The 17,534-nt window shown below is 42.7% G+C and overlaps 1 protein-coding gene across 1 annotated transcript in view; it reads left to right on the forward strand.

The window, feature by feature from the left end:
• The window catches only part of LRRC8D (leucine rich repeat containing 8 VRAC subunit D), a 62,149-nt gene extending 45,260 nt beyond the window's left edge, over positions 1–16,889 (forward strand). The window contains exon 2 of the mRNA XM_088481961.1: positions 13,349–16,889. Within this exon, the coding sequence (XP_088338087.1) occupies positions 13,351–15,921 (2,571 nt within the window). The 5' untranslated portion in view covers positions 13,349–13,350 and the 3' untranslated portion in view covers positions 15,922–16,889. The remainder of the gene's footprint in view (positions 1–13,348) is intronic.
• The last annotated feature ends 645 nt before the right edge of the window (positions 16,890–17,534 follow it).

Below are 17,534 nucleotides of genomic sequence, written 5' to 3' on the forward strand. Positions count from 1 at the left end.
TCTCTCTACTGGCGACTAGTATGTAGTAAGGGAGCATGAACTACAGCCCACACCCTCTCCTGTGTGAAATGGCACCTAAAATAACAAGACTTGCATGCACTTCAAAATAGGCAAGATCCATTTTTGAAATCCAAGATTCGAACTTGCGAGAAGACCGGAGTTAGGAGTCGGTTCTACTCTGAGCCTCAAAGTTCCGGATGTGTTTGGTTTTCAGTAAAACCGAACCACTAATCACTAATAATTACTGGTGAAATATCCAGTGACTGAGGCCCCTATTTACTACAATCCTCATTTAAAATATCACTTGGATTTACTAACCGTATGTGGGGACAGAGCTTACGATAAAGCTCTGTCCCTGCGAATCCCGCTGGCACAATACTCCCTGTATTTTTTCTGCCCAGACACAGGGAGCCTGTGTCTGGGCATGCACCACCGCCGGATACCCAGCCAGCCCACATATTTCATCAACCAGCACCTTTTTTTGGCTCCCCAGTCATCCCCTTTCTGGCTCCCCAGTCATCCCCTTTCTGGCTCCCCAGTCATCCCCCCCCCCTTCTGTCTCTCCAGACCCTTTTTTAGTTTGCACAGCAGCCTGTGAAGATTTACAAGGCAGCCGCTGCAGCCAGCAGAGGGATCTCTACAGATCCCTCCCTGCTGTGTTTAACTCTGGTGGCCGTATTCAATTTGAGGCGAAATTTCGGAATCAGCGATAATTTATCGCAGATGATGTCATTTTCGCCTCTTTGAATTATCCCCGTAATCAATTACATTGACTTTTTTCGCTGGTGCGAAAAGTCAATGATAAAAAAAACGGGGATAAGTTTTTACCAGCTTTTTGCTGGCGAAACAAAGTGCAGAATTGGGGTTTAGGGGTGCAGGCTTACAAAAAATAGTCTGCACCCCTGGGAGTGTCATTTTAAAAAAAACTGCATCAAAAAAAGTTTAAAAATAATTAGGACACCCCGAAAAATCTAATTTAATTGTGGGGATTAAAAAAAAAATAGGGGAACAAAGTGCCAAATTATCTAAATTAATTCAGGTCGGGTCCCCATGTATGCAGCAGGTGTTTTCTTCATTGCGGGGACAAGCGGCAGGTCCATTTTTGCAAAATTTAAAAATAACTTTAGGGACTTAAAAAAATGCTTACCCCCATTTTCATGTACCCCAAATTTGATAGGAATAGTTATTTCCCCCCCCCAAAAAAAATCTAAGTGCTATTCTTCACCACTTCTTCATAGCCGCAAAAATGCACCTGCCGTGGCTATTACAAACCCTGATTTCCTTCAACATGCAAAAATTGGGGTACCCATAGTGATTCCCCATGTCTGGACATCTTTAGAGGGGTCCCAGGCATACTTCCCGAAAATTCACGTTTTTTTTGGTAGATGGTGTGAAAAGTCATTTTAAAAAACAGGGATAATTTTTAAATTACCTTTTTAGCAGGTGAAAAAAAGTGCAGATTTGGGGTTTAGGGGTGCAGGCTTTAAAAACTAGTCTGCACCCTTGGGAATTGCCCCTTAAAATGAAATGTGCAAAAATAATAAGAAAAAAAATCGGGACACCCCCAAAAAAAAATTAATTTTTTTTTTTTGGGGGTGAAAAAATAAAACATACTAAAAACCACTTCTAAAATAGACAACTTAAATCCACAGGGGTTCCCTTATATGCGACAGGTGTTTTCTTCATTGCACAGAGTAGCGGCTGGTGCATTTTTTGCTGAATTTAATAAAAAAAAAAATAGTTTAGGGACTTAAAAATATGCTAGTACCCATTTGCAAGTACCCCAAATTTGATGGGACCACTTTAAAAAAAAATAAAATAAAAAAAGCTAAGTGCTCTTCTGCATCACTTCTTCAATGTCGGGGAAAAAAACACCTGCCGCGGCTGTTTAAAAACCCGACTTTCTTTTGCAGGCAAAACCGGGGGTACCCGCTGTCGAAGTCGGATAATTGGATATGATCGCTTGCAATTATTATCTGACGATTTAGTCTTCTATGGTCTGACGAATTGCTTGGACGCTACTCTGTGTCAGCGCAATTCGTATACGCACAAATATATGTTTATATTACTTAGAGTGTGGAAAACGGGTTTAATGTGTATGTCTGTCGGTGTTAGCATGCGGAGTCTCTCAAAACATATGCCTGTGACAAATAATTAAACATGTGCACAGAGACTAGTATGCTCAAAGGAAGTGGTCTAAATGCTAATTAAAGGCTTTCATGAGCTAGTAGACTTTTAAGGCACCAAGTAAATAGCTGTGGGTCTCCCCCTACTTGGAAGTGAACCTTGCTGCTTGTAACACCTTGCAGTGTAGTTTTACACAATATTCTCACATTTACACATACAATAACTTATAAAAAGGTTCCTTCACATTAAACGTGATATTAGAGGTTTATTAGCGAATAATTATGTTGTGAAATGTATGTATATGATATTTACGGTATAGAAGCTAGTAGACATGTCATGTTTGGTACCATTCTAAAACCCTGTTTATTTGCAGATCTTCGGTTCTATCGGCAAGGAGATCGCAGCAGGCGTTCGCAAGATATGAATTATAGGTTAGAATGTATCTCTGTATGTAGTGTTTTCTTTATTAGTTCTTCGGAGGGAAACCTACACAAAGGAGCAGTTGGAAAGCTAATCCATAGCTCTGATGACACCATATGAACTAACCAATGAACAGAATGACAAGGAGCAAGAACCAGTGGAATCATGCCAGCTCGTCTCTATTGTTGTATATGTGATCTGTGTGGTATATAGGCTAGGGCTCTGTGAACTGTAAGGGAGTCATTTTCCCTTACTAGATGACTGCAGGCTTCAGGATTGATGGCCGAGTGCTGGACTCCAGAGCGCCAGCGTATGTATTTGTTTGTACCTTTTGTATTTACTTGCTTTTTGCTCTAGTTGTGTTAGATGAAAGCGTGTAACTTTCTTTTTTTATTGCAATATAACGTTTTGTGTTTTGGAACCACAATTGGATTGGAAAGCAATTATTTCTTTTAGCGCTAAATAGCAACATTTTGGGTATAGCGATTAAGGGATATTGGCCCTGATTCATAGCCAGACGCTCTGACCAGAGCGCTCGCTCTGAATCAGGGCCCACCTCCATAATTATGGAGCGTCCTCCTGGACGCTCGTATAGCTGTGGGTCACCACCCACAGCCTATACGAGCGTGCAGGTTGATGGTCGCGATGGTCAAGACCATCGCGACCATCGCCACTGCAAGCCGGAGCCTGCAGTTGAGTTTCTCAACCGCAAGGCCCGGAGTGATTTTGGCTCCATCAGAGCCAAAATCACTCCCACTGACATCACTAGTGATGTCAGTGGGGCCGGCTTCTGACGGTGGGCGTTCCCTTGGGAACACCCCCGTCTGGGAGGCACGCCCCCGGCACGCCCATCAAAGGGGGCGTGCTGTCAATCAACTTCGACAACACGCCCCCTTTGATCAGACACAACGAGCGAAGGAAAGTCCTTCGCTCGTCGCGTCTCGCGCATGCGCACGACGGAGCTCTGTCGTGCGCATGCGCACTGCACACCATCGACCCACTTGCGAGCGGACAGCCGCTCGCGAGTGGGTCTGAGTCAGGCCCATTGTCTGGACAGCGATTATTTGTCTGTAGCGATTTTAAGGTATTCATACCATAGTGATCCCCCCAGGTCTGGACATCTTTAGGGGGGGTCCTACAGTTATTTGCTGAAAATTCCCGCATTTTTTCGCCGATCAAAGTTTCGCCTGTTCCCGATTTCGCCTACTTTGGAATTGCATACGGGGAATAGCGGACACGCGTGCGATACTTTTCCGCCTGGAAAATAGGTGAAGGAGATGAAAAGTCTGGACTTTTCGCCTCAAATTGAATACGGGCCTGGGAGCTTAGAGCTCCGGGGCACGGCACGGCTGTGTGCTACTCATCTTTCTGCCTGCGATCCTCCTCCAGTCCACTGTGCCGCTCCGGGAAGAGAGGAGACAGGTGAGAGAAGGGGGGGGGGGCGGGCGGAGGTGAGTACAGACCGGGCGCCGGGGACAGCTGATGGACACAATGGAGGACAGAGCTGACATCGTAGAAACCTTATGGGACACTGCAGCAGGGGAAGGAGAGAGTACACAGGGCGGTCGGCTGACAGAGCTGACACCGGGGAGCACCACACAGCAGCAGGGGGAGGGATGAGATAGAGGAGAGGGTGGGGATTACACACAGCAGTGCCACAGATGATGGCTGCAGCGTGGGAGGGGCACAGACTGCAGCGGGGAAATCCTTAGGGCATGGCAGGTGTATGGGGAAAAGTATCACTTTTCCGAAAAGCAGACTCCGCAAAAAAAGCAGCTTTTTGGAAGTGATACTTTAATCAGTGATGAATGCGAGTTAAAAACCTAATTATCACAAGTGATATTTATGTAATGATGAATAGACCCCTATAAGCACACAAACCTTTCACCTTTGTACGGGGGGGATGGGAGAGAATCCCTGGTCTAGTGTACCCAGTACCCCCTAGTTTCTGCTTCATATCCAGTTACTCTAGTGTGTAAAGTGTCTATTCATTCTTTATTTTTATTTTGTTCTGCTTCATCCCTTTTTGACAAATGCATATTTGGTCACTATTCAATGCCCCCCATACATACAAAGGCTAGGAAGCTGGCAAACCGAAAACTAACCATGCATTGCTGATAAAATACATGGACTAGTGGGTGTATGATATAAAACTCGCCATAATGATTCTCATCATTGGCAAGCACTTCTACTACAGCCAGATGACGAAATTAAGACTTGCATACTTTACAGTCTACTTTGGTCTCTACAACCATGCCTGGTACACTTTTTTTGTTAAGCAGTGTAAGCTGCTATGCAACAAACCATGGCACAGTCATACAGTAGGAAAACATTGGCCAATGAAGCTTCTTGGATAGATGGAACAGGTTTAGGTGTCAGTATAAGACCACAGTCTAGGAAGGAGAGTGACGACAAGCTACTACGACTGCTCCATATGCCTTTTTCTCTTTGTGCACCATTATACCAAAAACAGAACATTTGCTTCTCTTCTCTGGCTATAGATTGCCATTGGCCACACTGTATCCCCCTGACAAACGCTGTATTCCTAAGGAACAGGCTTGTTACACACCATTGGGAATCTACATGCATTTGAAAAGCAGGAAGCGGTTACTTTAACTGTATGCAGTCGGGATGCCGATGGTTTAAATGCCGACCGTCGGCATCCCGACTGTCTAAACCCGGCAAGGGTCTAATGACAGGCGTCAAAATCATTGCTTCTGTTTGATATCCGTAAGATCAAAATTAATTGTCCTCCGAGGTTCTGAACCCCATTGCTAAATTATTTCTTGACTTTCAGATGAGATTACTACAAACCATATTCTGTGCCTCATATGGATATAGTGCCATGTCATGAAAGGCAAATTACAGAACTCCAATCAATTTAAATCATGTTTGCATATTCTCTTTCCATTTTAATACTAATTTAGCAGAAGCTATGATACAAATCTCTGTATGTCTTTTAAACCAGGGTGTAGCAGCCATCGTTCTTCAGTAGCACAATAATTACAAAGCCAGTAAAGTAGTCTTAAGACAGTATACAAAGAAGTATGCAGAAATAGCAGCGCTGTAATAGTTTGGTGCAGGGACAGCGCATATTGCAAGTAAACGTTTAGTGGGACTAGGCTATATACAAAATAATGTGCTACTTTATAAATTAACTTTTAGCAAGACTAGGTCCTAGCATATGTCAGATTGCAGTTCTATATTTTACCCATCGCGTTCGCTACTCCTCATGGTTTGCTCCTGAATCCCTATCCCCGCGTGGTCATCCTGTTATGGAATCCTACTGACAGGAATCTTATGTTGCAGCGTGGCATGGGCGCCGCCATATTGCTTCACCTCGCATGATCATCTTACCCAGTCCTGAACTTGCACTGACCACATGACTCTGTCAGCCTATCCAGACTCTATTTATGTTCCACTGACCCGCTCATTCATTGCCAGTACAACTTGTCTTTACCACATTTCCTAGTCCTGGTCTGTAGCACTTGTTCCCGTGCACCTGCTGCTTCTCAGCACAGGCTTGGTGCTCACCCGTCATTCTACCTATCTACACCATCGTGCCTCACCTGTATATACTATTACCTGCTGGAAGCCTGGTTATCCTTGTGTGCAGGGACGTGTCTTTAATGGGTGCAGGGTGTGCGGTGCACACGCTGGGTTCAGGGTGACCCACATTGCAACATTGCACACCTCGTACCCATACTTTTTTACACTTCTCCGAAGTCCTACATCGGCCAAAGTAGCTCTACATAAAATTCTGGGCACAGACTAGTGCCTGGAGTCTACTGCTACAGTGCTGCTGTCGGTTCACTGCCGGGGAAAGAGGAGGGGGGCCCCGGGCGGGGAATGTACATGGGGCCCCCTTCTCTCTCTCTCTTAGGGCGGGGTTTTCGGGGGTTTTACCGCATAGTCCATATGTACTAAGCCCCAGCCACCCTTTTAATGCTGTGAGGGGTAATGCCAGAAAAACCTGGCATTACCCTACAGAAGCCTATAGGCTTCTTACTGCACCCGACGCTTCGCCGCCCAACACCCATTCACCTGACTCTCCATGGTCGCCGGCCGTGCTCCTCCTGGGTCCTCCGCCTCCTTCTAATCTTCCGGGTACAGGGAGGAGGAGGTGGAGCCTGGGACTTCCTGCACAGGTCACCAGCAGGAAGTTCCCGGGGCTTGGAGGGGGCGGGGTCCCACGGAGACCCGCTCACCCGGCGTTGGCTGCTTCGCAGTGGACAGCTCTTATCGCAAGAGCTGTCCTTTGCGATACTAATCGCATATGTTAGTACATATGCGATTAGTAAGGTTGCGGTGACTGGAGAAACGGTCACCGCAACCTTAGTACATCCCGCCCTGACTGTGACAGGAGCCGAGTGCTGCACTTAATGCTACAGTGCAGCACTTGGCTCCTGTCACTGAGGGCGAGCCAGCATCTTGGTGTCACCTCGGCAGGTGACACCTGCGTGCGGCCCGCACCCCCCTTGTGACACCACTGGTCAGTCTCACACACAGGTGCAGACTCTCCTCATGCCATGTGAAGAAACAGTGCAGAGCAACAGAGGCGTATTATGAAGTCTTTTTGCCTACATCATATTGCCATGTGACTGTGGTTGCAATGGTAGTCACATGACGCTGTGGAAACACTGCAGACTAATGTGATTGCAGCCTGAACAAACATTGGAGTCTGCAGAGAAATGCAGGTTCAGTGAACATGGCTAATTTACTAAAATACATGCAGAACCAGGCATCAATAATATTTGTGTACCAATGAACCTAAAAAAAAAATGTTTGGAAAGGCTGTTTGAAGAAAATCTTGACAATTTGTATTTTCAAACCTAAAGATTTTTTTTTTGTGGATTAGTAGACCTGGCTGCAAATTTTTTTTATTGCTCATTTAGGGTGAAATTATTCAAATTATTAGCAATTTTTTTTTTTAGAAGTATTGATGTTCCTGTACAGTATTGGTATGTCTCTTGGTGTGTGTCCTTCATTTATACTTTAGTTCAGGGATGGGGAACCTCAGGCCCGGGGGCCATACAAGGGCTGGGAATAATTTGGTCTGGCCCTCTGAGCTTTTTTCTGCTAGCCTCATCTGGCTAGCATGGTGCCTAGAATGGCACCCTGCAGCCAGAATCTATGCAGCAGTGCCACCGGACGCTTCAGATGGTCACACCTCTGCCCTTACAGCTCCCTGCAGCATCCGTGCATTGCTGTAATCACCGGCGATTGTGGCCTCGCCCCGTGTGATGTACATGGAGGGGGCGTGGCCTGCAACTGGCCCGCAAATTATGTTATATACTGTGGATCAAAAAAAAAGGATCCCCACCCCTGCTTTAGTGTCTTCATATTACTTACCCTGAAGGGAGCATGCAAAACCAATTCTGTTTTTTTTTTTTTTTTAAGTACTTGACACTAATTTCTTACAGAGAAGAGAATATAGAAACGTTTATACTTATTTCATAGAGTTCTCATTCAGATAGTACTCAACCTGTGCTTTTCTGCTTATTTAGGCTTATGAGTAGAGGGGATTAATTTCTGGCTATTTTGAGGTTAGTAGTACAATTTCATTGCTGTAAGATGTAATTATAATGCTTTTATATACAGAAGCTGAAAGGTTTCTGCTGCTTGTAGATTTGGCATGTGTCAATAGACAAGTCACAAATACTACATATGAGAATCATTCATCAAATGTACATATTATCATGTATTAGTCGTTTAGGACAAATTTAGTTGCCATGGCAACTAGATCTCTATCATTTATGCTTTCTTTCCCGGACTAGGAGTAAGCTGAACCATTTGTGGTGGTTCTCTGCCGATGAAGCTCCCAGACTCGAGGTTCTATGTAAATGTATGTGTAAACTGATACGGTTTTAGTTCTCCTGCCATAGTCCCACTTCTGCAAATGCCAGCAAATAAGCATTTACAGAAAGCTATGACCTGCAAACTTTTTTTTTTTTAGGGAAATAGGACCACCAGCTATTAACAGCTGCTGGGCTAGTTAGCAAAACTCCCAATATATGTTACTTGTGTGCATTGTTTGTTAACTAGATTTTTCTGGTGGCAGACCACTCCTAGAGAAGATTAAAAAAAAACAGGCGGTGTACTCATTCAGCAGGGCAAAACACAAATGCCACACATTTTGTAACCACTGCCAATTTGTGAGTCCCACCAGTAAATATGTAGCGATAACAAAATTATATTTTCCCCATGAACTTATCCGGCATCTCCATTATGATCATCATATTCGTCGCATGCCCGTTGCTGTGGCCTCAGCTTCTATCCTCCCATCCAACTCCTGTCTTTCCTATCTCATCCTCCTCTGGAAAATTGTCAACTTATGCCAGTTCCTTACTGAGGATGTAACCAAAACCCTGCTCCACTCAACTCTCTCCTGACTACTGGAATCTTCTGTTCACTGGTCTTCCCCCTCACCTGCCTCTTATCTTCTCCAATCCATCATCTTCTCTCTCCAGCCAGTCCCCATTTGCTGCACCTCTCTGTAAGTCCTTCACTGGCACACCATTACCTCCAGAGTGCAATGAATGCAGCGAACTCTCACTTTACAAAGCCCTCAGCAATGCCATACGCTTCTGCCTCAGATTTCCTCCTGTTCTCCCTGCATATAACAGTCTCTCATTCCCGTCTCCATGACTTTCCCCATGTATGGAACTTTTTACCTGGGGGTCATTCCGTGTCATATCAACACACTGATTTTACCTCGCCAGCTCAGATTTTGATACAATTTGGTATATGTAGAGTGTATATGTAGTCTAAGAAAAATACAAAATAATATTTAAATATACAATGCCGTTTCCAAAATATGTAAAGTTTTCAAAAATCTGTCAAAAATGCACAACCAGCATATGTTCAAATCGCATTGGCAACGTTTTCCAAATTCAAACTGACATTTTTGATCATGATTATCTCAAAAAGTGTGCCGACAGAAAATTTCTGGAAATAGTCTATACCACAGGATCTCAAACTCAGTCCTCAGGACTCCAAACAGTGCATGTTTTCCAGGTTTCCTCACAGCATCACACGTGAAATAATTAGCTCTACCTGTGGATCTTTTAAAATGTGTCAGTGAGTAATGAATACACCTGTGCACCTGCTGGGTGACCTGGAAAACATGAACTGTGTGGGGTCCTGAGGACCGAGTTTGAGAACCACTGGTCTAATGCTAATGTAAAATGTTTGTCAAAATTTTAAAGTGGGAGGTTTTTAACAAAAAGTGTGTTGATTTGACATGGAATGGCCCCTCGCCCCCAAATAAAATCCTTCAAACAACCCACCTCTTCCTAGACCCTCACACCCATTATCCCCCTTTTTATCCATCGTCCTTAATTTTCATGTTTATTTCTCATTTGCTCCTATGGTTTCTCACACCCACCTCCATCTAGAATGTAGGGTATTAGGTCTCATGTCTATGGACGCAATGCCCATGTTTGTGGATTGAATGATTAATTTTTGTACTGCGCATGCGTCCCGATGGATTACCCATAGCGGTCGCAATGCGGATTTGGACGCAGAATGATATACTGTCGGTGAACGTTTCTGGGAGGTATTGGGAGAGTGGTGAATCAAACGCAGGCCTGTGACTCACTCTATGTACGCAGTTACAATTGCTTCCTGCCGCTGACTTCTGGTGACATTCTGTGCAACCATAGGTCTGCTCAGAGGATGGATGGTGCAACCGATGGTTTATCTTTGTATGCAAGTGGCGGATCAGAGACTCCACCGATGGGCAACTCTGTACAAATCCTAGCGGCTGCGACATTGCCATATTTTCGCAGAACAGCTGCTTTCAGAGTCGCAGTCTTGACGGGATTTGTGTCCACCTCTGAATCAGGCGCTATGTGTCTGCCTCACTTTCTGGTCGTTTTGAAAGCAAGATTTGTGTGCTTGGGAAAATAAATCACATACTGTATGAGGACAGATCCAACAGCAAATGCAAAATCAGTCTGCTCCGTCTTCAGGTTTTGGGAAAATATAGAAGGTATTTACAACACACCCTTTTGTTACATCTTTAGTTTGTTGCTGCTACGTTCTGCATTTGATCAGAGAGTTTATATATTCATTTCTTTGATGAGTCTTTGATAAGTAAAAATAAAATTGTATTGTGCATTCTGTGAGGGAATATATGTGAATAGGGTTGACTGATTAACCATCGCTTGTGAGATTTACATGTATAAATCTTTTTTGCTTATTAGCTCAAACCATCTCCTCAGCAGAATTGAGACCTTTACTTATAATGCAACCAGCAAATTCTTTGTTGCCCCTGAACATGTAGTCTCGGCATATACCTCCTACAGGGTAAATACAGCCCAGGTCACTAAAGAGTGCGGGGAGCAATAATGTCCTTCCCACAGGACAGTTTAGAATTGCTTTGGAATTGTAATTTATTGTGGAAACAACATCTGTTCATTCATATTAATTCCAAACCAAGAAGGGTTCAGGCCGCACCTCTCCTTCCATTTAACAGTAAGTCTTTTATTGGTGTTCACACACTGAGTTTTGTTCTCTCAGAGGTCAAACACGACGTAACATTTACACATTAACATTTTAAATCTGCTGAATAAACTGAATATGAGCAGTCTGCCCACATGCGGAAAGTCTGTAAAATTTCTTACAACTAATATGTTAGCTGTTTTTATTAACAATTTTATATAAATGAAGACATTTCTGCCTATACCCCACTCCGAAAAAAACAAAAGATAGTTTTCACCAGTGTAGATGTGCGGGTTCGGTTTTACTCTGTTCTTTTTGCCACATTAGCACAAGTCCGGCTCTCGCGTGTTTTGGATAGCCAAGAAGATAAATCTGAACTAATCCGAACTTGTGCTAATGTGACGTGTAAAACCGAACCCGCACATCTCTAATCTATAGTATCTATCTTCTCTATCAAGGTGGATATAATATAAGGTAAATACTCTCTGGCCGATGTGGGAATTTAGGAGAGCTAGTAATGTACTAATGAAAGGTGTGTGTGTGTGTTTGTAAATGCGTAGGGGAAACATTGTTTGTTTGCAATATATACTATACTACACAAAATTACTAAATTGTACAGTCAGTAAAAAAGAATTAAGAATATTTTTAATAATGTTGCCCCTACATTGTGTATGGCAATTCTGTATTATTTTCTATTGGTTGTTGATGGGTTTTTCTTTTTACAGTTCTTGCAGATTCCAGGTTTGCACCTGGAGTAGATAAATTATGCATAGAATTGCTTGCAATAATATATTCATTATTATGGTAAATAGTCGCTGTTTACTGTAGAGAACTTAGCTACTAATGTCCTGCCAGGACACTGCAGAGATACGAGAGTCTGGTGTTTGTGTCTTGTAACAGTTCAAATCAGGTTAAAAACACTGGAGCCTTTTAATAAGTCATACAGGTATGAAAACTGTAGATGTTTGTCACACATGCCACACAGCATACATTCGGGATAGGTACAGGATGCAGGTGCTCGGAATGCCGACACGGTTAGAATACAGACACTTGTCGGTCAGTATTCTAACCCTCCCCCTCTCCCTACCCTAACCCTCCTCCTTAGTACCTAACCCTCTCCCTTAGTACCTAACCCTCCCCCTAGTGCCTAACCCTCTCCCCCCAACCGCGCTACTTACCTTCGGGATTCCGGCGGTCGGGATGCGGCACCGGGATTCTGACAAGTGTTGGGGTTCCGGTTGGGATATTGACCGCGTACGGTCATACTGTACATCATCATGTATGTATTAGAATTAATACCACTGTAGACAAAATGGGTTGTCTTCAATGTTCCATTGGAAACCGGTGCACAAGGTACTATTTATAGGAACATGCCTCAGTAAGGAATGCAGTTAAGATGCTGGCGGTCAATATCCCGACATCTCTTGAGATGCTGACACCAGAATCCCGACAGCCGGCATTCCGAACGTAAGTATAGCGGGGCAGGTTAGCTTTAGGCCACGAGAGGGTGAGGGTTAAGTTTCACCAAAGGGGGGGTTAGGGTTAGGCTGTGGGGGGGTAGGGTTAGGCTGTGTACAGAGCGGGTTAAGTTTAGGCACCACCAGGGGGGTTAGGCAACAAGGGAGGAGGGTTTGGTTTAGGCACCAAGGGGGGAGGGTTAGGTTTAGGCACTAAGTGGGAGGGTTAGGATGCAGGAAGGGAGGGTTAGGGTTGGGGGGTGAAGGGGGAGGGTTAGGATACTTACCGTGCCCGTCAGGATTCTGAGCATTGGGATGCCGCTGTTGGTCTTCTGACCGCCGGCTTCTTGACTGCCAGTCTCTCGTATATATTCCCTCAGTCAACTAAGCTGCTGAATGTCATGGAAGTGATGGATCCAGTCGCACTGTTGCGCCATTAGAGCTGCACCCCATCCCTACAGATGAGCATGTGCCTCTCACACCCATCCAAGCCTGAAACTCTCCATAAAAACCCGATCGTATACTGCACCTGAGGCATTATTGTATAAGATTGTAAATCTTATGGTCTAATGATCTGCAAGCTAAGCACCTGGAGAATGTGACCAGTGTCACATAGGTCGGGAAGTAGTGCTTATACTTGTTTTATCCTAATGTGCATATTTTACATTCTTGGTTGTATAAAGGTCTGCCTTCTATTAAACAGGATTAAACAGGATTATTAATATATTTATTTGTATTATTTAATTAGACATGTTACACTATGTAGGCAAATGTACAATCAATAAAATTGAGAATTATAGGAATGATGTGTGTTTCTGTGATGGGAAAGTATTTGTAATATTACCTGTTAGACATTTGGCAATTATAGACATTTAACTTATTTATTTCTTCTTTTTAAGGAATGTTCACCCTTTCAGAAGTTGCGTCACTTAATGATATACAGCCAACATATCGGATTCTAAAGCCATGGTGGGATGTTTTCATGGACTACTTGGCGGCTGTGATGCTGATGGTAGCCATCTTTGCTGGCACTATGCAACTGACCAAAGATCAAGTTGTTTGCTTACCAAAGTTAGAATCCGCTGTATGTTCAACAACTCCAGCTAGCAGAGCAGAACAGAACAATCCACAAGTTTCTTCCAAGTATGAAGAGGTTACTGCTACTACAGAGGAGAATAAAAAATGGCACAATGCCTTGTCTGATGCTGAAGCGGAGATGCCTTTCGTAACACAGACCGAATATTTGGCAATTCCAACTCCTCCTCCTGTTCAAAAGCTCAAAGAAGCTAAAGACCCTGGAGGGAGACGAACAAATCTGGATTATCAACAGTATATTTTCATCAACCAAATGTGCTATCATGTGGCACTCCCATGGTACTCAAAATATTTTCCCTACCTTGCTCTCATACACACAATTATTCTAATGGTCAGTAGCAACTTCTGGTTTAAATATCCAAAGACTTGCTCAAAAATTGAACATTTTGTCTCCATACTTGGCAAGTGCTTTGAGTCCCCATGGACAACAAAAGCTCTCTCTGAGACAGCGTGTGAGGACTCTGAGGAAAATAAACAGAGGTTAACTGGTGCCCAGTCCCTCCGCAAGCACTTTTCAAACAGCAGTGAGGAGGGAAGTCCAAGTCCTAGTACTCCAATGATCAGCAAGTCTGGCATCAAGTTTTCAGCAGACAAACCAGTAGTCGAGGTGCCTGGAATGACCATTTTGGACAAAAAGGATGGGGAACAAGCTAAAGCTCTCTTCGAGAAGGTTCGCAAATTTCGTACTCACGTTGAGGACAGTGATTTAATTTATAAACTCTATGTTGTTCAAACGGTTGTCAAGACAGTAAAGTTCATTTTCATTCTTTGTTATACCCTGACATTCGTAACTGCAATAAGTTTCAAACACGTTTGCACCCCCAATGTGGAGCACCTTACAGGATATAAGGAGTTTGAATGCACACATAACATGGCATTTATGCTGAAGAAGCTTCTAATCAGCTATATTGCTCTTATTTGTGTTTATGGTCTTGTCTGTATATACACTTTATTTTGGCTCTTTAGAAGACCTTTGAAGGAATATTCATTTGAAAAGGTGAGAGAGGAGAGCAGCTTCAGTGACATCCCTGATGTCAAAAATGATTTTGCATTTCTTCTACACATGGTAGACCAGTATGACCAGTTATACTCCAAGCGTTTTGGGGTCTTCTTGTCAGAGGTTAGTGAAAACAAATTGCGTGAGATTAGTTTGAACCATGAGTGGACCTTTGAAAAACTCCGACAGCACCTTTCTCGAAACGTGCAAGACAAACAGGAGTTGCATCTCTTCATGCTTTCTGGAGTTCCGGATGCTGTGTTTGAACTCACAGATCTGGAAGTTCTAAGACTTGAACTTATTCCAGAAGCTAAAATTCCTGCTAAAATTTCTCAGATGACTGCTCTTCAAGAGCTGCATCTCTACCACTGCCCCGCTAAGGTTGAACAAACTGCATTTAGCTTTCTAAGAGACAACTTGAAGTGCCTTCATGTGAAATTTACTGATGTTGCAGAAATACCCGCCTGGGTCTATTTGCTGAAAAATCTACGTGAGCTGTACTTAATGGGTAATTTAAACTCTGAGAACAACAAGATGATCGGACTTGAGTCTTTGAGAGAATTACGACATCTAAAGATTCTCTATGTTAAGAGCAATTTGACCAAAATACCATCTAATATCACAGACGTAGCTCCGCATCTAACAAAACTAGTTATTCACAATGACGGCACAAAACTTGTTGTGCTAAACAGCCTTAAAAAGATGCTGAATGTTGCAGAGCTGGAACTACACAATTGTGAACTAGAGCGAATTCCACATGCTATATTCAGTCTTGGTAATTTGCAAGAGCTGGATCTTAAGTTGAACAGCATTCGTACTATAGAAGAGGTGATCAGTTTCCAGCACTTAAAAAGACTGACCTGTTTAAAATTATGGCACAATAAAATAGTGAGCATTCCGCAATCCATTTCACAAGTGAAAAACTTGGAATCTCTTTATTTATCGAACAACAAACTTGAGTCGCTCCCCGCAGCTCTCTTCCATTTGCAGAAACTCCGACACTTGGATGTCGGCTATAATTGTATTTCAGTGATTCCTCCAGAAATTGGGTTGCTTCAAAATCTTCAGCATTTGTACGTTACAGGGAATAAAGTGGACATCTTGCCAAAGACTCTGTTTAAATGCATCAAATTAAGAACTTTATGCTTTGGTCAAAACTGTATAGCTTCAATACCAGAAAAAATAGGACATCTAGTACAGCTCACACATCTAGAACTGAAGGGAAACTGCTTAGATCGCTTGCCTTTCCAAATTATACAGTGTCGCCTTCTCAAGAAAAATGGACTGGTCATTGAAGACCACCTATTTGATGCTTTACCATCAGAAGTGAAGGAAGCATTAAACCAAGATACAAACACCCCTTTTGCTAATGGCATATAAACAAATATGTGCTATTTACAGAACAAAGATTTGGACTGTTGCCTATTTCTTTTAGTGCCCGGGGTAAACCTTGGAGAGAGAGAAAGTGGATAGAGACAAAGTAGCAACCAATCCGTTCCTAACTGTCTGTCAAGTGACAGGAGCTGATTGGTTGGTACATTATCTCCAATCACTTTATCTCTCTCCAAGGCTTCGTACATAGACCCCCAAGTCTTGTGCATTTATTTTTCTTTTTTGTTAAAGTAGACCAAAAATATATCTTAAACTACAAGCAGTGGTCAGTAGAGAAAAGCTTGTTTACAATGTTTAGTAGGCCAGGTAATTGTCTTATAATTTCAGCAGGTATATTCACATATTTCATTGACTTTATACAGACTGTATATTGGGGGAAATGCTGCAATCCAATTGTTTATTTTCTTTGTGATTTGAAGACTTTCTCTAGATGTTTACAAATTACCGTTTTGCTCCTGTGTTTATAGATCACATGCATACGTAACATTTTTGGTACTATTATTTTTGACCACTTTAGAAAAAGCAGATGTTTCACACATTAATTACACTTCTTGGCCTAATGGGTAAACTAGTTTTGCATAACATTCTTGACTTCAATTCTTGGTGCCCCCTGAAATTATGTTTCTGACTACAGTTAATGGTTTCATTGAAAGAGAACTACAACTAAATTGCAAAATGGGTACAAAACAGAGGATTCCAACATGACCTACGATTAGTAGTTGGACCTTACTGCCACCCTATTCTCTTTATTGTGACTGTTGTGATTTTCATGTGAGCAACTCCTATTTCCTTGTTCAGGAAAGCGTGATTTTATTTTTGAATATTAGAAAGGAAATGATTTAGTTGTTATGGTTCACATAATCTGAGTCATGTTTAAGATATATATATATCTATATATATATATATATCATGCGGCTGACTAGAAAAAACTTTACAGCTTGCCAGTGCCCTTCTAAATGACCAACCAAGGTAAGTTGGACATGTGTACACAGCATGCGGTTGGTGGCACTTGGTGTAAACTAAAGACACTTGCAGCGGGGTTCAGATAGATCAACGTTTCAATGCCAGTAGCATTTTCGTCAGGGTGCAGACAAACAAATACAACACTTACCCATATAGGCTCCCCGACACGGACAGTGTGGGAGGGGAGTCTATATGGGTAAGTGTTGTATTTCTGTTTGTCTGTACCCTGACGAAAATGCTACTGGCATTGAAACGTTGGTCTATCTGAACCCCGCTGCAAGTGTCTTTAGTTTACACAGAGTGCCGCCGTCTGCATGCTATGTACACATGTCCAACTCACCTTGGTAGGTCATTTAGGAGGGCACCGGCAAGCTGTGGAGGTCTTTTAGTCATTGAGGAGTTGAGTGCTGCCTGCTATTGTTATATATATATATATATATATATATATATATATATATATATATATATAACTTTTACATATCTAAACTATTGCTATGTGATTTCAGAAGCTTTGTATTTATCCTCAAGTTTATTTTAAATTTACAAAGAAGCTGTACTGAAGAAAAGTGGAAGTTATGTACAGCAGGATCGTTTTTGCATTGTAAAACTTTCTAAATAACCAATTGAAGGTTAAAACT

Source organism: Taudactylus pleione, unplaced genomic scaffold (genome assembly GCF_031769625.1).
Source record: "Taudactylus pleione unplaced genomic scaffold, aTauple2 ptg000017l, whole genome shotgun sequence".
Classification (NCBI taxonomy): domain Eukaryota; kingdom Metazoa; phylum Chordata; class Amphibia; order Anura; family Myobatrachidae; genus Taudactylus; species Taudactylus pleione.